The sequence below is a fragment of the Halichoeres trimaculatus genome, unplaced genomic scaffold (genome assembly GCF_033239565.1).
Source record: "Halichoeres trimaculatus isolate MK-OKI-2021-1 unplaced genomic scaffold, fHalTri1.1 fHalTri1_scaffold_23, whole genome shotgun sequence".
Classification (NCBI taxonomy): domain Eukaryota; kingdom Metazoa; phylum Chordata; class Actinopteri; order Labriformes; family Labridae; genus Halichoeres; species Halichoeres trimaculatus.
This window is the reverse complement of record NW_027437201.1, coordinates 17218136-17236600: the sequence shown is the minus strand read 5'-3', so window position 1 is coordinate 17236600 and position 18465 is coordinate 17218136. Positions and strand designations below refer to the sequence as shown.

The 18465-nt window shown below is 42.6% G+C and overlaps 1 protein-coding gene across 6 annotated transcripts in view; it reads left to right on the top strand.

Moving 5' to 3' along the window:
* Window positions 1-18465, top strand: part of tanc2b (tetratricopeptide repeat, ankyrin repeat and coiled-coil containing 2b) — a 175401-nt gene that overhangs the window by 87340 nt on the left and 69596 nt on the right. For all 6 annotated transcript variants that reach the window (XM_074663942.1, XM_074663943.1, XM_074663941.1 and 3 more), the window contains one exon: window positions 4276-4455. In XM_074663942.1, coding sequence (XP_074520043.1) covers window positions 4276-4455 — 180 coding nt within the window. The remainder of the gene's footprint in view (window positions 1-4275; window positions 4456-18465) is intronic.

Sequence of the window (18465 nt, the reverse complement as noted above, 5' to 3'; positions counted from 1 at the left end):
TCAGCAGGGGGCTGCCTGCACTGGGGGCCGCTGTTGGCTCTGGCTGGGATGTCTCTGTCTGTGGCGGGCGTAGTCTTGGCCAGGTGGGGGTCTGCAGCAGCGTGTTGCTGCAGTGGGCCCCTTGCTGGTCCTGTAGCGAGGCATGCCCGGGTGGAGGCGTCCTGGCTTTAGACTGTGGACGCCGCCCAGTGCAGTCGGCCTCCTGGCGTTTCCTGACCTGGCTCCTCTGTACTCAGCCACACGATTTTTTATCTACACATTTAAAATCATGTATTGTGTGTGCATATGTATGTGTGTGTGTGTGTGTGTGTGTGTGTGAGTGTGTGTATATATGTGTGTGTGTGTGTGGGTGGGTGGGTGGGTGGTGCTTTGGGGTGGAGTTTGAATGGGGGGGCGGGGACTGTTTTTTTTTTTTACATGTATAGCACTTTGTGCTGCATTTCTTTTAATGTATGAAAAGTGCTTTATAAATAAACTTGATTTGATTTGATTTGATTTGTTGTGAAACGATTCTTAACTCATAAAAATTGCTTTCCACAAAGTGAGGAATACTGTAAAAAACCTGCAGTTGATGTTGAACACGACTGAAAAACTGAGCTTACAGAAAAGAATAGAATAGAACTTAATTGTCATTGTAACGCGTACAAAGAAATTGAAGTCACCGCAGCACTCAAGAAAACAAAAGTAAGAAAGTGTATAGAAAATGCAAAAAGGTCCATAAGAAAATAGATGCTGACAGCTTGTCCATCATCCTCCAGTTCAGCCAGTCTCCACCTCCACAGGGTCCAGGACTGAGCTTCTTCAGCAGTCTGTTCAGTCTCTGTCTCCTGGATCCTGTCTGCTCACAGCAGGTGAAGTTCTTCCAATGTGGCGTTGGTGTCTGGTGTTAGCTCCGTTACCCATCCTCACCTCCTTCTCCTCACCTTGTGGGAAGACATCAGGCCTTACACCAGTTAGCATTGACTTGCTACAGGCTGCTAACAGCTGAGTTCACATGTAAACAATGCAGCCATGGTTACGTGTAGGATCTCCAGACAAACACAGGAGAAAAAGTAGTGAAAATATCACTGAAGCCACAAAAAGTTTGGTGTCGACCAACAAATGAGCCATACAAAGTAATGATCCACTCCAGATACAAAGATGACGAAAAAGAGACGAAAAAATTACAAGAAACGGACAAAGTAGAGAGAGCTGCTGCAAAAGGCAGCCATAGCCAACAGGGCGGCGCCTAGCATATATATATATATATCACAGTCAGCATTACCTAGGTTAACTGCTTTCACAATTACAACTGTAATTTAAAACAGTACAGCTTCTGTTTATGTTCTGCTTGGTCTTGTATAATTTACGCGTCAATAGAAAAGTCACACATACCGTTTTGTGCACAGCTTGCTCATTGATGAGGATCCCATCCTGAGCTTCTCTCCTCTTCTGGATGCTGCTCATTGTGAAGTTCACCGTTACCTTCAGGTGTAAATGAGTGTTCTCTGAGTGAATGAAAAGCTCTCCCCCCACCTTTACCTTCTCATTTCCTGTAATATTTCTCTCGTGGCGCTCTCCTTCCAGGCTCCATTAATGTTTCCACAGTAGAAACCCACAGAGACTGTGTTTACCAGGCTGTATTTTCTCTAACTTCATGGCAGAAAACTTTACGACGACTGGAAATGAAGTTATATTTATAGGAAGAGAGCGGAGTGACTTTTATATTCTTGTAATTTGGTCTGTAAATCGGAGTTTCTTCTTCAGGGAAACAAGCTGCTCACAACAGAAGATGTTTATCAACAACAGGAATTTCTTCTTGGCAGGAAATCTTAGGGCAATTACGATTTCATGTTTCCCCCCCTCCTGGTGCATGTTGTCAGCCAAACATCTTGTTGAGTAGGTGTTTGTGTTTATTTCCAGGCATGGAGTGGCCCTTAGACATGTCTCTCTCATCACCGCCGAAAATAAAACACCATCATTTCCCCCTCCTCGACGCTTTGTTCCCTGGATGTCTGAGCTGAAGTGCGGCGTCTCCTCCTTCTCCACCCTCCATCTGTGCCCTCAATCACACCTTTTGATTTCTCCTTCAACAAATCATAGTTTATGCATGTTTTCACGCCGTTTCACTGGAGATAGTCTTCAGATCGAGAAGTGCTGCATTTCTTCAAGCACCAATTTTGATTTTAGGTGATTTTTTTTAAATGTGAAGTGTCACTTCTTGCTGTAGCTTTATGGGGAGTGAGTGCCTAATGGCAGCTTGATTGTGTGTTTTCATCCAGTGTTGAATGCATTCAAATTGAGTTGCTTCTTCATAATTGCTGCCAGAATACAAACTCCCCTCTTGGTATTCACGCCCAGCCCGGCATTTCATGAGGAGAATTTTCACACTGAGGGGGCTTGGGTTGGTTTTTAGGAGAGGAGAAGGAGTTATCTGCTCTGTTTAGAGTTACAGCAGCCGGTTTGACCTCACCCTGACCGTCATCGAGCGTCCTCTGGGTCTCGTCACGCACCCCTATCTGATGATGCCCTCGCATCTCACTGTGGCGGCTGCGTTCTGGTGCCAGACTGGTGCTTGACCGTCTGCAGGGAAACATTCGGTCTGTGCAGCCGGAGCTGATTCACAAAATGGATGTTGTGTTTACAGACTGGTTTTTGTTCACTGGGGAAATGTGTGTGTGTCTGAAGTTTGGGGACCAAAAAAAAAGAAAAGCTCTAAGCTGTCATAATTTGTGGTTTTTGAAAGGAGAGTGGAGAGGAGAGGGGTGGGTGGGTTAGGAGAGTGGATGTTTGTGCTCCATCTGTAATTACGCCTCATTGTGGGAGCTTTTCTTTCTAAATAAAATGCCTTCTCATGGTCCTGAGAGCACTCTTTTTTTGTTTTGTTTAAACACAACTCAGATGGTTAGAAAATCCTCCTTTATTGCATTAAAGTAGCACAGTATTGTGTTTCTGTGGGGCTCACTGAGGTCAGGCAGTCTGTGGTTTATTACAGTGAATGTAAACGGCACGTGTTGCCTTCAGGGCTGTTTCCTCTTCTGGGTCACGCCAACTCGATACTGCTGTTTCACTGATATCAGAGCACAGGGCCTGGGCTGAGGTACTGTACGAGGACTTTGTTTTACTGTAGACTTGCTGCGAAGAGTACATTTCATCTGTGTTACCTAGAGATACATGTGGCTCTTTTTCTGTTCATGACAGATCGCACTGCAAAAACCTGAAATCTTATCATGTGTTTTTGTCTTATTTTCAGCAGAAAATGTCTTTTTAGACTTAATATGAGCCACATATACCTAACCAGTCCAGAAAAATGTCTTGTTTCAAGTTATCTAAAGACAAAACGAGGTCTAAATTGCTTTAAACAAGTTAAAAAAAATCTGCAAATGGAACAAGAGAAAAAATACTTGTATTAAGAAATTTTTGAAGTTTCAAGCAAACTTTCCTTGTTCCATTAGCAGTTTTTTTTTACTTGTTACAAACAATTCAGACCTCAGTTTTGTCTTTAAATAACTTAAAACAAGACATTTTTCTGGACTGTGGCTCATATCAAGTGTAGTCAGGGATGGGTATTAGGTACTTTTATAGGTACCAACAGAATTCTGTGAAAAGTACCAGGTACCGCTTGAAAAATCAAAAGGTACCATGTTTTGGTACCTAAATGCATCCTTGTGAATGTGAGGGAGTGGAGGAGTAGGCGATTTTCCATGCTGGACAAGAACACAGCATTATAAGGTAATATATTGAAGAATAAATATGTTAAATTGAAAAAAAAAACATTTTATTGTTAAACAAATTTATATTTTTTACCACATAAGCACAAAAAAGTACTGAAAATTGGTACTGTTGGGTACTGATACCGGTTGCCAGGTACCGGGCTTTGGTACTGTATTGTTTCAAATGTGAAAGGTACCCATCCCTAAGTGTGATAAAACAATATTTTACCAAAAAAATAAGACAAAAACACTCGATAAGATTTGAGTTTTTTGCAGTACAAATTAATTCTATCATGAACACCTGCTTCTGTGACATGTTCCTGCACAGAATATGTTAGAAAGGACTCTCACAGTTTTTGCAATCACCATCTGATCTTTTTCAGGCACTATTTGAATATTTCTTTAATTTTCTGTCATTTAAAAGAACAACAATGACTGTCTGTTAAAAATGCATTACTAAAACCAAAGGCAGATTTTCATTTAAGAAGCTTATAGAAGTGAAAATATCTCCAAACACTGTCATGAAGAGTCCTATGGTGTTTCATTCTTCTCACTCTCTTCTGTCTCCCCTCCCGTCCTGCAGGTGGCAGCATAGACAGCGACTGTGCCTTTGAGGGAGACTACGCCGTGCCCCCGCTCCACATGACCGAGGGCATGCAGCACATTCGCATTATGGAGGGCGTGTCGCGCTCGCTGCCCTCCTCACCGCTGCTCACTCACCAAACCATCAGTGTCAGGCTGCAGCCAGTGAAGAAGCTCACAGGTAATAAACTCAAGAAAAGAAAGAGTCTGATCATCATGGAGAGTCGCAAAGAAGAGAGTTAAATGGATGAAGCAGTGTTTGTGGGAGAAACCATCAGCTGGCAGAGCTGTGGGCTGAATCTGGTTCAGATTCCTGTAGCTGTCCTCCCCCGTAGACTTATTGTACTAACACAGCCTCCCTTAACCCTTCACTGTTCACCACAGAGCGTTACACACTGAATCAAAGCACATTTTACAAGAAAACAGGAGCAGCTTCTCCCCCTCATGTTTGAAGATTAAAGCTAATCACTTCCCAAATTGCTTGACCACTAGAAACGCCCAGCCCGGGCCTGCCGCAAACACACTGCAATTTCCAATTCCTGTAATCACCCAAGTCCAGCCTGATAGACTCTGCAGAGAACAGCTGACAAACTGCAAGCTGTGGTCGTCTCTGTCCTCCCTTTATCACTCTTTATCTCCACCACTAATCGTTTCCTCACACACTCCTCTCTGACTCCCTCCCCTCTCTTAACGGGATTATGAGTGTGTCATGTTCCCTCTGCTCTCATTGAAAGGGGGAAGCTGTGGTTTAGCTCACACACTAACATGGACATCCTCTGCTTTACTGGATTACAAATGAAGTATCGACATTGCAGAGCAGCCTCCACACACGGCTGTGAGTGTGGAGTGGAGTGGGTGTGAAGGACTCTGGAGCTTGGTTTAGCAGTCACCACTAGGGTGCACCAGCCTCTCAGCTACCTCGCTGCATTAACCGTTTGTGATTCGCCGGCGGGAGCTGGGTTTTTTACATCACACAGAATGATTTATGCTCCCTCCTGGGTCATCAAACTGTGGGTTTTAAAACAGAAAAAGGATTTCTTATACTTTAACTGGGTGTGCCATGGAGCTGTTGAGGGGCTCTGTGTGGGTGTGAGGATCCAGTGAAGCTGCTTTTTGGGGGGATGAGGACTTGAAAATGAGATTTCAGACCAAGCAAATATTATCACACCTTCCCTCTCCTGTTTGAGGAGCCATCTTTGTTCCATTTGTTCTGCTTTTTTCACGGCACATACAGTCTAATTCAGTGTCTGCTCTTTCATCTGTGTGAATCAAAGTGAATTTTTTACATCCCTGGATTCTGTGTGAGCATAGAGCTGTGAATAATTATATATGTGTGTGTTTTTGTGACAGAACAAAGCATTGTAATAATAGCTCCATCATCGAGGTGTAGAGGCGTCTCACTTCTACTATTCTTACTCCTCGTCTGATGTGTTGAGACACTTCTTAGCGCTTATGTCTCACATGTCATCACTCTGCTCGTTTCATCCCAGTCAGTCAGGTGCCGTTTTGTGCGTGAGCTGTTAGTATTTTTAGATTTTAACTTTGGGAATTAGGGATTTCATCATTTTCAATCTCCTCTCTATCGACTTTGCTCTCGCCGCTTTGATTTTTTACCTTTGCAGAGTTTGTCATCTTGAGTGTTCATGTGTGACAGCAAGAGATACAATTTTGGCAGGATTAGACCTTCAGTGTGTTAATCCTCCCAGATTTATGTCTCTGTCACACATCCTGTTGTGAGTAATTGTGTCATCTGTTGTAATAAGTAAGTCACCCACAAAGATAACAGACAAGTCGATGACTTAGTGCAGCTATTGTGCAAACTCTTCCACTCCCGGCTTGTCTTATTTGACACTAAATTTCAAACTACTAGGATCTGAGGAACACCTTTTTATAAAAATGTGAGCTCAACTTCTAAAACAGAAGCTGGTGACCTACTTTTTAACGTTTCAAGACTTCAGCACCAACCGTGATAGTTAACACGTGGTAAAAGCTGCTGTGAGAAACTCGTAGTAAAACACATTTAGGAGGAAACCTTCAGCATCACATCATGACGTGTCAAGAAACTGACCAAGCTGCCAGTTTTTAAGACTTGCAGATTGGAGTGACTGCTGTCGGATTCTGATGTTAAAACAGAAATCTGTGCTTCAGGATTCTGGGGAGGGAGTGTCCACATCATGTTACCCTCAGTATGGCCACACATTAGACGACTTTTGACCAGATTTTATCACCACAGTTGTCTAGACTAAACACTTACAGATCCTGTAAAACAGCAAGATTAAACACTTAATGCCAACTTGCATGATCAGACATGACTCCAAGAGACAAACGCTGCCCTGGGTTAGTGGTGATGACGTTTGCTGTCATCTTTGTGAGCTGCTCCTCCCAATTTCATTGGATACGGCAGTTATTACCTCTGCCAAGGAGGTCATGTTTTTCGGAGGGTTTGTCTGTTTGTCTGTGAATAGCATAACTCAAAAGTAACAAGCGGATCTTGATGAAATTTTCAGGAAATGTTCAAATTGGGATAAGAAAGAAGTGGTTATATTTTGGTGGCGATCCAGATCACCGTCTGGATCCAGGAATCTTTTAAAGGATTCTTTATCATTGTGAGATAGGGCCATTTTCACCGTATGTGTGTATAACAAGCGGCAACCTCTGGTCTAAGAATATGAGACAATGCGGAAGTCCTAAAATCTGCTGTTTCTTGTGTGTTCGCTTGAGGCTGGCTACAGAAGTACCGGAAGTCACATACACACCAAGCCAAAAAAAGCTGTTTTCAAAGCAGAAATTAACCTATTTACAGCCTGGTTCAAAAAACATCTCCTGTCTGAGTCGCTAATTTTACTACCGGCACCCACTGTATGGGGGGTGAATTTTCTTCAAACTTGGCCGTTCAGAGGATATTGAGATCGGACAGGCACCGTATGGCTGTAGGCTAAGCCCTTGCCACTACTAATATGGCCGCCATAGCTGATGTGCTTCATTTTCCGTTTCAGAAACAGACGGGTGACATTGGCGAGACTACGTCCATGTTTTATACAGTCTATGCTTTATAACTCCAGGATAAATGGTTGGATTTCTTTGCAACAATAAAAGACAAGGTCACCATAATTTCTGACATATGTTAAAGTATGATCCAGATTCTGGCAATATTCTGGATACTAAGATACAGAATATGGAACATGTACTGGGTCATAATTTTCAACACTGTCAGGTAACAAATTATCGTACAAACCTGCATCTAACACTAAATTGTAGCAGACAGTCTGCTTAAAGGAAGTATAACATTAAAGTGGAAAAATGCTTAGTGGAGGTCTGCGCACAATGCTTTTCTAGTTATAATCCAAGGCTCTGTTGGGAACAGTATGATAGTCGTTTTGGCCCCAAAACACCTCAGAATTATTTGGACAAATACTTGTTTATGACAGGCCAAAAATCAGACCACACCCCCTGTCTTTGGAGGTGTCAAATCAGACCCTAAATCTGGCTTGAACTTAACTAGAGCATGACAACGCCTTAGATGACACCAACACTCCTTGGAGCCTCTCCTGTATCAGAACCCCTTGAGTCCCCTCTGCACCACGTGTCCTCTGGAGACCTGCTTGAGTAGCACGGAGCACCAGCTTGCACCAGGTCTCATCCACCCTGGCTTTCTCACCCTTTAATTAATTCAACTGAGTGCTGCTTCCTGCGCAGCTTGACAGTCAGAAGTGTGTGTGTGGGTCTGTGTGTGAATGAGTGTGTGTGTGTTGGCATCAGAGCCCCTCCCAAGCCCAGGATGGTAGAGGTGGGAGTGAGAGTGGCGGCCAAGGAGTGCATTAGAGAGCAAACAGCAGCAGGTCTGAAGGCTGCAGCACTTTGATCTCCCCACGGTGGCCTCCCTCCATCTCTCCTCTCCCTCTTTCTCTTCCTCCGGCCTCCTGCTTGGCCCCTGATTAGCCTTAGGGAGGCAGGGTGGTGATGTTGCAGGGGGACTTTTTCAACCTCAAGGCTCTGACAGAATGAAAAAGCTATGAAAGCGTTGACCTTTTTAAAGAATCATTGAGTTTCTGATGTAATTCCCCGCTGCCTGCATGAAGACTCTCAAGGGGGGCCTTTAGATGCTCGAGGGGTCAACTTGTGAGGCAGAACGGTGAGGAGGGGCAGAGACGTATCGCCCCATGTGGTCACAGTGTGCAGATTTCATAATAGTGTGTTTGTTGGTGGAATAACAAGTTGGTAATGCTGGATTTTTATCGATTTTAGATGAAATCACCCACAATATAAGAAGATGAATAAGAATGTAAAGTGAGCAGATATAAACAAGTCAAACATGATACAGGTTTCAAGAAGATCTTGTTGATCTAAAAACATACACAGATTTAAGAAAGACTTTCACTTAACCTTCAGTTTGTGACTCTTCCATAGAAGTGGACTAGTTATCAGCCGCCTGGCCTTACAAATTAGCGTCGAACTGAACATTTTCATTGCAGGTAACGTTAGACAAGATGAGCAGGGCTTCTGCACGATTATTTACATTTACATTTCTGACTTGATTCAGCTGTCTTTGTTCACTCGCTTTGGCACTTTTTTGCATTTGGCAATTTTGAGATTTACTCACCAGTTCTGTGACCGGATTGCAGGACAGGATGTTACTCTTCTTGCTCTATTGTTTGTAGCTCTTCAGGTTGCTTTAACATCTGTATTCATGAGGGATGCAAGGGGGCGGGGACATCTGGAAATTTTTTGCTTGAAAATATTGGAAATTTTTTGGATTTTCTTTTGCCCTCAACTTAAATTAATTTTTCTGCGGACCACCTAGTGGTTTAGGTTACGCTCCATGAGGTTCGCCCTCCCACTGGTGGCCCAGGTTCGTATCCAGCCTGTGGCCTGTTTCCCCCATGTCACTCCCCACTCACTCCTGCTCTATCCACTACCCTCTCGACTATCCAATAAAAAGCATAAAAAGCCCAAAAAATATCCTGAAAAAAAATATATAATTTTTTTTTTTCTCAAAATTTTGGCTGTCTAGTTTTAGAAATATACAGGTTTTTCTTGTTATCAACTTAATCTAATAATATTATGTTAGACCTGTTGCATCCATGTCTGCTCAAAATAAACCAAAATATTAATTATTTATACATATACATGACAATATAAATGCAGTTAATATGAAAGCCCAGAAAATGTCTGTTATTTATGTTAATTTTCTAAAAATTCCCATCGAAAGTTTCCAACTTTGAAAATTACCAGAACTTTTCAACCCAAGCACTTACTTGCGTTTGTGGTTCTTTACCTGCCTTCATCTAGATTTTTGCCACAGTGTCAACAGGCAGAAGTAAAATGTGTTAAAATGTGCTCCCTGTGGATTGATTTGTGAGTTGACTCTGTTGCCCTTTTCAGAGTTAACCTTTGTTGTTTTGGGGTTTTGGATGAATCAGAAGCAAGCATTTAAATGAATGTAATTCTCTGTCCTGAGGTCATGTCAAAGTATGTACACCAGTCGTAATAATCTAACCCACGGTGGTAGAAAAGCATAGCTCCCTTTACTTTGACAGCTTCACATATCTCTCTCAGCTCTTTCTCTGTTATGAACATAAACTATAATCCTTTGTTGAGTTTGTTATCACAACTTCTCAGATCAAACACATAAATACCGTGCTGCTGATGCGCGTCTTTCACTCGTCTGTAAAAACTGTATTCTTTGTTGGTTATAATCCAGCTGAACCAACTGTGCTGTTTCTATTCTTTGTTTAACCTCAGAGGGGAAGTGTCTTTTAATCCCTTTGCCTCCATCAAAGGTCAGACCTCCCAGTCAGGAGAGACTCTCACAGTCTGGGTGCACTTTGACTGAATGTTTGCCAGTGTTGGGCGTGACTCTCGCAGAATGGGGTCTCCATGATGTGAAATACAGTACAAGACATTTGTTAAGGAAACCTTGTAGAGCACAGGTCTCTCTGTCTTCTGAAAAACACGTTAGCAGCATCCATCATGCATGTTCGACTGAACCCCCATTCACAGTGTTTACATGCTCTATATTTAGTCCCGTGTTGTCTGCGACTATAAGTGGCGATGATTGCTCCTTCTCACAGTGATATCTCTGAGGCTATTATGAGTTGTAATCACTGATTGCTTATTTGTTCCTTAATAAGCGCCCCGCTCAAGTGTCAGCCTCTCCAGACACGCTGCCCCCGTTGATTGATTGGACCTGCTCCACTCTGAAACATTTAAAGGGAATTATTTCAACATCCCTCCCAGATTACACTGCTCTGCCCTAATTAATGGCAGCAATCAATACAATTATTGCCTCCCAATGGGTTGCCACATAAAGCAGGAAAATTGCATTGGCCCTAAAACCTGAGAATAGGCTTGATTTAATTATACCGCCTAATTTTTCTCCCACTCTTTTGCAGCAATTATCGCAGTAATATGAGTGTATCTAAAATCAATTGTCTCTGGTGCTTACAGTGAAAGAGTGATGTGTGAATAAGTGGCAATCTACTACAGTGAGCTAACTTCTAAATGGTCACATGATGCAGGCATAGTGATGCTCAGCAGCAGTGTTGATGATGCGGATTATAGAGGCACCGTGTGCTGAACTGCTTAGTCAGGTTTAACAGCTCGTTGTGTGGGAGGAATTAGAAGAATCCACATTAAAACAGTTGAGCTCTGTTAAATTAGCTGCTGGTGAAAGTGCTTTTGACCTGAAGCTGTGAAATAGATCCTTGAAATGTCCAAATGCACATAACATAATGAGGTGTTAGGATGCCTGTTGCACAGATACCCTTAGACATAATGATGTTGTATTGTTTCAAAGAATTTAACAGAAATTAAGAAGGATCAATGGGATTGGTCATAAACATGTATGAATATAAAGTGTTTTGATTTTTCATGAGCAGAAATCTGTAAAAACATGTCTAATGCCATGTTTGTTAAATTAAATTATGAATGAAATTTCAGATTTTTGAGAATTTTCTCTAAATCACGAATAACAGCATAAATATTGAAAATGCCCGATACATTAATAAATGTCAGTAATCAGTTATCAGTGAAAAATGTTTTTTTTTCACAATCAAATAAAAAAAAATCAAAAACTGTTGACAGTAACAAAACCCTGAAAATTTTAATATTCCTAAAGCTTTCCTGAAAATTTCCTGAATTTTCCACTCATTTTCAACCCTAGAAATAAAATCAAAAATCTGCCTTTTGTTGAATCTGCTGTTGGTCACAGTTGAATTAAATTAGATGATACAAATACATTAATCTCTATATCTGCTGCGTATCTAAACAGGTTTGGATATGACCATAAACTTTCTACAGTCTGTATTTCTGCTTATTGTGATAGCTCTTGTTATTCTTAGATGGGAGATTTTTTTTTTTATCAGCCCAAATTACTATGTATAGTATTTTTATTAAACTATCTGGAGAAAAAGAATAGTTTTCTGTCCTGTTGCATTTTCTGAGAAATGAGAAAAATCTTTTTCAGCATGTTTTAACATCGCTTATAGTTTGAAGGGTTGTTTCATTTGTCGTTTAGCCTTGCAAAATATTGGAAACTAAAAAAGACATTTGAGAAGTTTATTTATTGAAATTACAAAGTTGAACTGAACATATATCCAAAGAACAATAAGGCTTAATGATTTCACAACAATAGAGCTTTGAAGAATTGTCAGCCTCATGGCATTATCGCCAAGGTCATTTTTCAAAGTTTTCAAAAAACACGAAAAAAAAAAACTTTTTTCATGTACATGTATTAGTTTATTACAATTCATAGAATAATGTTTCAAATTTTCTGTATTATTTCTATTATTATATATTTATTTGTTGTTATTATTATTATTATTATTATTATTATTATTATTATTATTATTATTATTATTATTATTATTATTAGTGGAAGTAGATGTGTTTGTTTTTTAGTTAGGATAAATTAAGACTTATTTTTGGACTATAAAGTTCATGAGGGATAAAAAAAATAACATATCCTCTTAAATTCATTGAACCCAACTGAAAACTCAGAATACAGTCACCAACCATCCCTGAGAGAAGTTTTATCATTTACAAAAACCTTTAGTCATCATCAAAGTCTGGGTTATAAATGTTTCCCGATGCTTCTTATGCAACCTCCCCGAGCTTGTTTATCATGTGAGCTCATTTGAATGATAATAGTGTCTTCCAGTTGAAGCCAGGCATGTGATCAAACACCCCCGCTTGTCATCTCACTGGATTATGCTGCATCCTGTTGACAATATGCAACGAGTCTGAACTACACATCACATGTATGATGCCACATGTGAATGTAAGGTTATTGTTCTCTTAATTATTACTTATTTTCATATTACTCCAACATCACGCTCAGGTCCTAGGTGCTGGGTTAATGTTGTACTGCTGTTTTCCAGGTCATGAATTAAGGATTTGTAACATTTATTTTCATTTTTCTTCATGAAAAACTACAATCACAACAAACAGGCTGATTCTACATTCATGAACTAAGTGCACAGGTGGTTTAGAGGAGATGCTTGGACTCAGGTTTTATGAGAACTGAAGCAGCCCACAACAGAACTTTCACCTGTAGCTGTAGCACACCTTTCAGACCAACATCCTGCACGTGACGTTTGAGCTGTCACTCAGGGGAAATAAGTGGGAATGGAGCAGATAAATAAAAATAACCTGAGCAGTAAGCCTGCTGTTTTCTACCGGATATGAGCCCTCACAAAGTGAAGAGGGCACACAATAAACTCCTAACCCTGTGAGTTTGAACCTCTAAATAGCCATAAAAATGGCTGCAGCTGTACAAATACTCTTCCAAGGGTAAAACAAGGACAGAAAGAGATGCCTGAGCCCTGGAGGACAGAGGAGTAGGCTTTATTGAAACCCGATCAGATAAAAGCTCTCGTCTTTTCTCCTCACTCATGATCTGATGTCCCCAAAGCTCCATCCACCAACAGCAAAACTGTGTCCCTTTAATAATACCCTCCCTCCTTCCTTCCTTTTTCTTTTTTTATGCCATTTTCTTTCCTCCCTCAATACCCACCCTTTCCTCCCCCTCCTTTTTTGCTCTGCGGTTGCCATGACAACAGCAGCACTGCACCATTCATCTGTTGGAGACCTGGGCTCCCGTTCCCGTGGAGAGAGTGCGCCTCTCACATCTATACATAACACGCTAAGCGCTAATGCAGTCACGGAGGGCGAATGAGGAGCTGGGTGCTATCTGTGCTCCTCACAGGAAGTGCTCGGAACGCCGCCGCCGCCGTGGGGTTTATTCTGTCCTTTGCAGTCGTAGGGTTACCTGTCAGTGCTTTGGTACCAATGCCATCGCAAAGGTGTCACCTCTGTGTCCCCCAGTGACACAGTGACTGCTGCGCTCTTCCTTCCTCATCTCAACCCTCCTCCTCCTCCTCCTCCACTCGCTCCTCCCGCCACTGCCATATCTGCCTGGCTCTGTATCATTTACTGCGACTGAGCAGAGCGGGCAGCATCAGCTCAGAAACCTGTGGAGATCTCCTCAGAAGGAAAACAAGAGGGAGAGGAAGCGTTTCTCCTCTCCTGCTCGGCTGCAGGTGTCTTTTTTCCTCTTCCTTTTTCCTCCTCTTTCATTCGCTCTTGTTTTTGATGAACTGGTCATCGCTCAGGGAGGAAGGACTGCTCGTGTCACTGGAGGGGGAAGGAGGGGAGCTGGTGTCGTACCCCAGCCTTCAGGAATGCGCAATCTGGTTTGAGAATGGTGAGCCCTGCCACACCCTCTTTTTTTTACTTGTTTCATTCCTCTATCTGTGCCTGCCAGCTGTCTCTTTCCCCTCCACCTCTCACCTGCTGCTCCACCTGTGCTCGGCCGGAGCTGGCCTCAGGTCTGTCTGCTCTGTGATCTCACAGCTGTGTTGGCTGCTGGTTTGAATGACGTTTGTGCAGACATGGGGCTGACGGGGAGGAGCGCAGGAAAGTGAATTCTCTCCCTGAAATGACGCGTTTGTCAAAGGGCTGCTCTCTAATGACAATGTAGGCTCGAGGACCTGTGAATCAACCCAAGTGCCTTAATGTAAGTGTTTTCTGTGGCGAGCTGCTCTGTTTCATGCGTCAGCGTGGGTGAGCATTCAATTGTCTTTGAGTGCGTGTGTGTGCGAATGTGTATGTCTGTTGGAGTGTGTGTCTAAGCACAAGCTGTGGGCGGCTGCTGGTTCTCGTTCTTGTTGTTGTGTGTCTCACTTTTCCTCCCAGAGCTCAGCATCATATGTAGCATATGGTTGCATAAATTGGTTGAAGTTGGTGGGGGATAGTTTCCTCCCTCTCACGCCTTACAGTCTGCAGCAGCAGCAGCAGCAGCAGCAGCAGCAGCAGCATCACCTTGTTGTTGTTGTTGTTGTGTACCAGAATCCCTTGGTCATGTGCTGGGATGTGGTTCTTCCTGCAGGACCCAGTGCTGCAGGCTGCGTGGCTGCCTCCCGCGCCCTCGTCTCCTGGGACGGCTCTCTATCTGGAGTGTGAACAGAACAAAATGTCTCAATAACACCGTCTGCATCTGAAACACAAGCACCTCATCAGCAGCTGCTACCGCTTGTCTCAGGTGAATGCTTTTTGATGAGGCGCCCACGGCCAGTTTTCACACCACTTAGTATCACCACCTGGAGAGCGCTTTGATGAGCTTACTTTGTCAGCTGTCATTCAGGACGTACCCAACTACGATAGGAGGAAGTTCTGTGAAACAGGCGTGTGGATTGTGTTGACGGTGGAGGAATGTTTCTGCTTGCTCCTCTCATGTCTCATCTGTGGTGACAAACTGCACCTCTCCCTGGTTAGCTTCGTTTTTGTTGAGTTTTAGCACATTATTCATTGTTGGATTCAGCGATATGCATAAATAAACACCTCTGGAACTTTTCTGTATTGCTCATCCTACAGTTGCAAATTTATTCACATGTATTGGAGCTATTTGCAACTGAAAAACACATTAAAGTCTCTAATTTGATAACTGTTTAGCTCAGCGGTTAAATCACATACAACCCAGGTTCAAACCAGACCTCAAGTCATCTTCAACTTCCACTCTATCCATAATCCTATCCCTGATTATTTGCCATGAACATCCCCAAATAAATGAGAAAAGCTGACATTTTTGCAGACAATTGTGCAACCATTGCGGTTTCATATCAATGTTGGAATCTTTACTCAGTTCATGTCTGTTGTAATTTAAGTTAATGTGTGTAACTCAATTTTAGGGGAAGATCTCACTCTTAGGGGAGCAGGTACTCCCCCTTGCATCTAAGCTAACATGAGCCTCCATCGCCGGGAATGCATCTTTGGTCCTGAAAATAGCTGGAGTCGTTGGACCGAGGTGTTCTTGTGCTCCTCACTCCATTAATGATCCTCATCTTGTTTATGTTGGGCTGTAAAACCTCGAACCTGTTGACTCCTGGCTTAGCTAAAATCATTATGGTGGTTTGTTGTTGTAGTAAAAGTAAATCAGATCTGGTTTTGACACAGTTTGTTTTATTTTGAAAGTCATGGTCTCTTTTAAGTTAGTTTCCATGCTCTACTTCCTGTGGGAATGGGTATCGAGTTAGATACTTTTACAGATACCAACCAAATTTTGTCTGTTGTACAGAGTGTTGATTCATGTAAAATCAAACTGTGAGGGACTAGAAGAGTAGGCAATTTTTTCATGCTGGACATGAACACAGCATTGCGGTTCATAAATTGAGAAATAACTATGTTAAATTAAACAAACCTTAATATTTTATAAACAAATCAATATTTATCACCACATAAACACACATAAGTACCAAAAATTGGTACCGTTGAGTACTGGTTGCTAGGTACTGGGAATCCGGACCATAGTGTTTTAGATGTGAAAGGTACCCATCCTCAAAGTGATATTCCGGGATAGAACAAGTTGGGTCCTATCACAAGGTTTAGGGCAGAAATTAACCCTACAGCAGTGTTTTTGTGCAGCAGAAGCCCAGGGTGCACACACCAAACACCCCCTCCCTGCTCCTCTGCTGGTTTCCTCTGCACTCAGACGGGGCCATATTTTACTTGACCAAAAACACAAATAAACGGACTCCCACTGAAAAAAATCTGATATCGGTCTGCATTCACGCTTTATTTAGAGAATTTTCAGCGCGTTACTTTCACACAAAAACACCGCTAAATGAGGTTCTAGTTCTAACCGTGTCTCTTCGTCCTGGCAGACTATCTGCGTTTGTTTATATCAGTCCGCGCTGCGCGCGCGGACTGATACACTGAGCGGCAAGCGCCTCGTAGCCAGCTGTGGCTTTGCAGTGGAGGTAGCGCCATTTTACGACACAATGAGAACTAGAGCCTTATATAGCAGTGTTTTTGTGTGAAAGTAACGCGCTGAAAATTCTCTAAATGATACGTGAGTGCAGACTGATATCAGATTTTTTTGGTGGGAGTCCGTTTATTTGTGTTTTTGGTCAAGTAAAATATGGCCCTGTCAGAGTGCAGAGGAAACCGGCAGAGGAGCAGGGAGGGGGTGTTTGGTGCGAGCGCTCTGGGCTTCTGCTGCACAAAAACACTGCTGTAGGGGTAATTTCTGGCCTAAACCTTGTGATAGGACCCAACTTGTTCCATCCCGGAGTATCACTTTAACTTCCTGTCCGGCTCAATCAAATTGACGGGTCACAGCTCCGTCATCTGGCTAAAAAGCAGGTCGTATCTGCTTTGACCTCCCGGAGCAGGGGAGCAGCTGGACCATGATGGAGTGGATGAAGTGTGAGCTGACACACTGACTTGAATAGAAACCTATCCGATCCGGTTCCGTCAAGAACCCTGAACACACATCTGGTGTTGTTTGGCTGTTGGTCCTGTACTTGGTTTTCTGGTCACCCCATGTAGGAAATACCTGTGTAATGAGTTTCCGACTTTGTGTTTGTGTTTTGTTAAGATTTGTGGATCCATGCAAGATATTATTAAGGATATTAATGGTTTGAATTTCTACCCCTTGTTTGACTTTGTACCAAGGTGCACCTTGGTTCAGATCTCCCTGTAGTCGTCCTGTGATATGACCGCTCCTCTTCCTTTTTCCATCTCTTGTTCTGTTTGCCGGGAATGATGCAACACAAGGATTTTTGTATCATATTTCTGCCTCCCTGGACATTTCAACTCTGTGATGATTCAGATGTTTTATTTCAGAGTATGTAAAAGTAGTATTTCAGCTGTTTCATGTCTTGTTTGAGACAGAGAGAGCCCAGGAGTGAAAGCTCGTTGTAAGGGTGTTTTCCAAGGTTGTTCTTATATCTCCTTCCACCTGAGATTCCCTTGAGTGTTTTGTATTTATTCACACGATGAGTCCACAGAGGTGCTTCCTTTGAATTCAGGGCTTCTCAGCTGATGTGCCCCACTTACCTGAAAATCAGCCAAATCAAACCTCATCCACCCTTTGCGGTGGTTCAGAGCGGTATCGATTTTTATAATTGCTCAATTTCCCTCCCCTCCGATCCCCTGAGTGTGTGTCAGACAAATGGCTCATAGGCCTGAGGTGGTTATGAAATGAAAGACAAACTGTCTCAGAATCCACTTCCTGAAGGTCAGTGTCGAGGCCTCACTTGACCTGATACACACAACGTTAAAACAAAAAAATGGAGCCCCAGCTGGATCCATATTCAAGACCTCTTAGAATAAATGTGATGATAATTGGCTGACATTGGATCAAAGGCTATATGCACCATTTAGTGTCCGTGTGACGTCTGGGTTAGTGATGGAGCTGCAGGCATTTTTCAACACTCAATCCTGATTATAAAAGCAGCCTGCTGAGCGACTGGATTGGCGGGTGGGCACAGTCTGTTCCATGCATGACTTCTTGGCTATAAATCAAGCATTGATGACACCGGTGTCCTTTGAAACTCCTTCATTCCTCTGAGCTAAAGGTTAGAAGAGGAATTTGATTATGAGCTCCATACTGAAGTTATAGAAAGAGTAATAGTATTTCTAATTCTGCAACAACTCTGGAATCTAGATTAAGAATCTTTTATTTTGGAAAGACAAGGTTACAGCCACCATTAGCGAGATGAAGTCATCCTCTTGTGTTCTTGATCCTCCTCCAACCGTGCTCTTTGAAGTCAGCTCCCAGAGTCAATGCCAGGTAACAACCTGCAATTAGAAATCTTCACCAAAGCTTTCAAAACAACCACCATATACCCTCTGCTAAAGAAAAACAGCACAGACCGATCCGACCTCAGCAATTAGAGGCTCTCCTTATGTA